This window comes from Microtus ochrogaster, unplaced genomic scaffold, assembly GCF_000317375.1.
Source record: "Microtus ochrogaster isolate Prairie Vole_2 unplaced genomic scaffold, MicOch1.0 UNK15, whole genome shotgun sequence".
In the NCBI taxonomy this organism is placed as follows: domain Eukaryota; kingdom Metazoa; phylum Chordata; class Mammalia; order Rodentia; family Cricetidae; genus Microtus; species Microtus ochrogaster.
The window spans coordinates 1,794,805-1,799,681 of record NW_004949113.1 but is presented as its reverse complement, the minus strand read 5'-3'; the positions used below and the strand labels follow the sequence as shown (position 1 = coordinate 1,799,681).

The following is a 4,877-nucleotide window of genomic DNA, read 5'->3' as shown; positions in this document are numbered from 1 at the left end:
CATGTCCACAGAGCTGAGGTTTAGGGAGCACGTGCAAGGCTCTGGATTCCGTACTTTGTACAACACACCAGGGAAGCGGGGGACAGTTACCCAGAAAGATTTGGGACGTGAAGGAGAAATACCTATCTTCCATAGTAAAGAGTGTGTGTAGGGAGGGGGCGCCTGTTTAGCATTCCTGGGTGCCAGGTGGCGCTAAGAACCTGTCAGGAGTGCGCTGCATTTGGGCCATGCAGAGTGAGAATTATTACATTAGAAACAAAGGGGTTAGCTCTGACATCCCTACCCATCAATCCACAGCAGATTACTAGAGAATGCGCTGCTCTATGACATGATGTCAGTGATGGAATAATTTATTAATGCATCCGATATGGCTTTTTAAAGTTCAGTTCTGAAAACTATGAGTATGTGTGTGTCTGCATGGGCATGTGCACAAGAGTACAGGCGCCCACAGACGACGACACGTGACACGCAGGCCTCGGAGCTGGCGTTGCAGCAGTTGTGAGCTGGCTGCATGGGTGCTAGGAACTGAATCTGGTTCTCTGGAAGAGCAGCACAGCATGCTTTTTTCTGCTGGGTCATCGCTCTTGTCCCTCTTTCTTATTTTAAAAACACTGAGATGGGTTCACTCTAGTATAGCCCGTCATTGAGCGCTTGTCAATCCTCCTGCCTCACCTTCCTGAGTACAGGCCTGTGCCACCAGGTATGCTCATGGCTTCCTGATTTTAAGAGCCAATGAAGTCTTTGTGGTTGTTCCTATCAGTTCAGCTTCCATTGTTTTCAGACAAACAGCCTTACCATACATGTGGAAAAAGTACTCTGTAAATAATTGTCTTTGAGCTTAATTTCTAGTTAAGAGAACTGGGAGGTGGCCGTGTGTCGACAGTTGCAGCTGTCCTTCTGTCAGAGCGGTACCAAAGCTGGGGTCGCACCTGGTTGTTTAGCGGTAGACAGGGAAGGGGCCAGCGCGATGGCTCATTGGACAAAGGTCCTTGCTGCCAAGTCGATGATCTGAGCTCCGTCCCTGGAACCCACATAGAAAAAGGAGAGAATCCACTCCCCCAAATTGTTCCTAACCTTCCCATGTGTACCGTGACATATGCACATACATGTACACACTAAAAGTGAAAAAAAACTCATAAAAATCTGACAATAACCTGGGTTATGCACAATATAGATCGTTAATTTTGTTAGATGTGATAATAGCATTAAAGTCATGAAAATGTCCCTTTAATCCTTAATCTCAACACTCAGGAGGCAGAGGCAAGCAGATCTCAGTGAGTTCAAGGCCAGCCTGGTCTACACAGCAAGTTCCAGAACAGCCAGGACTACATAGTGAGACTCTGTCTCAAACAAACAACAAACCAACCACCACAAGAAAAGAATCCCACACATAAGCACAGGGCGAGGAGGTGAACACCATTAATCTTAACAATTGGGAGGCAGATCACTGTCTACATAGCGTGTTCCAAACCAGCCAGTACATAACAAGGCCTTTCTCAAACAAATAAGCAAACGTCCTTTCAAAGGATGCACAATAAACTTCTTAATGTCATGGTGCACAGCAATAATCCTGGTGACCTCGAAGCAGGAGGATACGTGGTGAATCCAGTCCAGCCTTACACACTACCTCTAAAACACTGGGGGTGGGGGTAGGAGAAAAACACACATTCAATTATCTAGGGATAACAGTCAATGTCTAAAACTTACTTTTAAGTAGTTTGGAAGAAAAAAATCAACTTGTTAAAACCAGGCATGACAGAGACATGAGGCAACGTGTTTGTGTGTTTTCAGCAAAGGGTTTCTCTATGTGGCTCCTTGAACTTGCTCTGCAGACCAGGCTGGCCTCAAACTCTGCCTGCCTCTGCCCGCTCCCCTGCCAGTGCTGGGATTTGTGCACCACCACTGCTGGGCTCTGTCACTTCTCACTTCACTGCCAGCAGAAGCCCAAGTCCACGTTCGTTTTAATGTCTTGTTAGAGCAGGGGATGGTGGTGCAGGCCTTCACTCAGAAAGTGGAGGGGACACACACAAGGTCATCGTCAGCGCACAGTGAGTCTGAAGTCAGCAAGGCACACAGAAGTAGTATTATGCTAGGCGGCCAGACAGACAGACCCTGATTCAAAGAAAAAACACAAAGAGGCCTGAAGCTTCCCTAGCTCGGCAACTTCTGTCTTTAGGGCAGAACCCTAACCAGAAGCTGTTGGTTGAAGTTTGGGGTGTTTACACAGATTTGCTGTTCAGAACAAATATAAGCTGGTGACATCCGCTCACCTATTCACTTACTGTTTGTTTTTATTTTGTTTCAAGACAGGGTCTTACTATATAGGTCAGACAGGACTCAAACTCACAGACACCCAGCCTGCCTCTGCCCCGCAGTGCTGGGAGAAAAACATAACACTTGAATCACACTCATCCACATTCAACTCTTAGAATTAATCGACAGAGCTAAACAGTCACCATTCTGGGCACATAGTTTATTGTTCAGAACTTCCCGGCACAGATATGATCGAGGACCTCTGTCAGGGAGGCCTGAAGAACCGGGACGGGAAACAGCCGAGAACAGGCAGGTCTGCCTCTGCCCTCGCACCCAACGCAAACAACGTCTTTGGGTGTCACTGACCCAGGTCCAGCCTGGCCCAGGCTTCCACAGCACCACCCACCCCATCTCTGGAGGAACAGCAACCTCACAGGAATTGACTCCCAAGGGAAATCCCAAACGACAAACAACTGTGTTCACTGACGCTGGGAGAGAAAAGGCGTGGGAACAGATTTTGTGGAAAACCCAAACTGCCACAACCAGTATTCCTACCTGACGTTATTAATCTCTCAGAACACCTAAGCTTTTATTTAAAAAGCAAACGTAGCATATTTATCATCTTTTTTAAAAAAAAACATGTAAACATTGCAAAATTTGAAGGATTATTTATAATCTGAAGAGACTTATAAAAATTATTGGACTTGTTAGGACTATAAATACTAACCCTCCCACCCCCCCCAACATGAAAAAAGCAATTGTTACAAAAATATAAAAAATAGTCTAGCTTCTAGTTAACCATTCATTGAGATATCGCAGAATGTATATGCCTAGCAAGCATACACGCTACCTTTTCAACTCTTTAAGGAAAGTTCCAGAAGATTTCATTTTGATCAGACCGTGGCTGCTTCCTTCACAGTAATCTCACGTTAGCAGCTTTAAGCTCTTTTAAAAACTGCACCCCCTGCACAGACCCCTGCACAGACCCCTGCACAGACCCAGTGTGGAACCACAGCCCTGGACCCCACAGCCCTGCGCATCGCTCTCTCGCTCCTTGCGTTCCCCCAGACTCACTGGGTACATGGGCCCCTGAGCTGGTCATGGCTCCCCTCACTTCTCATGAAGAAGGGAGACTGGCCAAGGGATGTTGGGGAGGAAAACCTGGCCTGCTGCTCCCTGTAGCACCTGTCTCCTTGGCATGCACCTGTCTCCACCCAGGTGCGGCATTTAAGGACTATGCCTGCTTGGTGGCGGCTACTGTGACACGGAGGGATGGATGTCCACAGACGGGGAGGGAGGCAGGAAACTGCTGTAGGAGAAGTTTGCTGACTCAGACTGCACACCCCTTCCTAGCAGCTGGTGTAGCGGGCACTGTCATCAATTACAGTCACAAAATGAGCCAAATTTAGTTTGAAACAGAAGACCTGCAGGGGCTGCACTTCAGATTTTTAAAAAGATCCACCTGCTCCTAATGTAGGGCTCTTCTCAGCCTTTGCTTATTTCTACTGCCACCAGCAGAGGGCAATCAGTACAAAGGCTCAGACAAGCCCTTGGGAGAAAACTGTCCCTAGGTAACCAAGTGGGATGGATCCTTGCGTCACCAAGATATTTCAGGGCTCTCCCTGGTGTCCCTGCAGCCCGGGAGACCTTTTATACCAAGGTCTCAGCAAAAGCATGCGCAGAGCTCAGGGTGCTGAGTCATTCCGTACCTGCCGCGTGGCTCAGAAGACCCAGCTCGACTTGCCGCCTTTTTCCCCCCACTTCCCCTCAGGACCTCTGACCAAGGTCATGGCCCCTGCCAATGCTGTGTTCAGTACAATCTAGCCTGGAATCTGATGTGACCCCGTGCCACTACTGACTTCAGTATTCTGGTCTGTGAGGAGCTGTCTATATCCAGACCAGAATGACAAGTTTTCTCTGGGTGCTTGCCGGACTTGCAGGTTTACTGTTCAAAACGTACCTCTCCACGCTGCTAAGGGATCTCACTGTTGATTTCTGGGCTTCCGGTCCTCACCATGTAAAGTCACACATTCCCAACACCTACTTGTTTCTGTAGGTAAGAACGCTCTCATTTCAATGTACCCTGGCTGTTCAAAACCCAAAGGAACTTTCCAAACACATGAAGGATAGGTGATTCTGAGAATCCCAGCCACAACGGCCGAGCAAGGTGACTCTCCTTTGGCTGCATTGAAAAAAAAAAACAACAGGGCTGCGAGACATTGCAAAATCACTGTTTGCTCAAGGCACAAAGAAAGTCTCCTGGGAAACATGATGATGAACCGGGCTGACGGTCTGCATGAGGTCTGTCTGAGGCAGAGTCCAAGAGGAAGGCCTGGGTGGGATCGGGACCGAGACCCTCTGGCGCCTGAGGCGTCCTCATGCGTATTTCTCCAGGAACTTGAGGTGAAAATCTTTCACCTTATGGAGCACTGTCTTCAGTTTCTCCACGGGAGGGAGAATTGTCATTCTGTCAGGAAAGAGAGCACCATCAGCCGGGCTGTTCATAGGATGAACAACAACACTCCTTGCACTGCAGAGTGAAGAGGAGCTCAGGAGGGTGACGAGGTCGGGAGGGTGACGAGGTCGGGAGAATGACGAGGTCGGGAGGGTGACGAGGTCGGGAG

The 4,877-nt window shown here is 48.4% G+C and overlaps 1 protein-coding gene across 2 annotated transcripts in view; it reads right to left on the bottom strand.

Annotated features, from left to right (window-relative positions):
- Positions 1-2,445: 2,445 nt before the first annotated feature.
- Positions 2,446-4,877, bottom strand: part of Gpt2 (glutamic--pyruvic transaminase 2) — a 34,597-nt gene continuing 32,165 nt past the window's right edge. For both annotated transcript variants that reach the window (XM_013353728.2, XM_005367014.3), the window contains one exon: positions 2,446-4,720. In XM_013353728.2, coding sequence (XP_013209182.1) covers positions 4,630-4,720 — 91 coding nt within the window. In that variant the 3' untranslated portion in view covers positions 2,446-4,629. The remainder of the gene's footprint in view (positions 4,721-4,877) is intronic.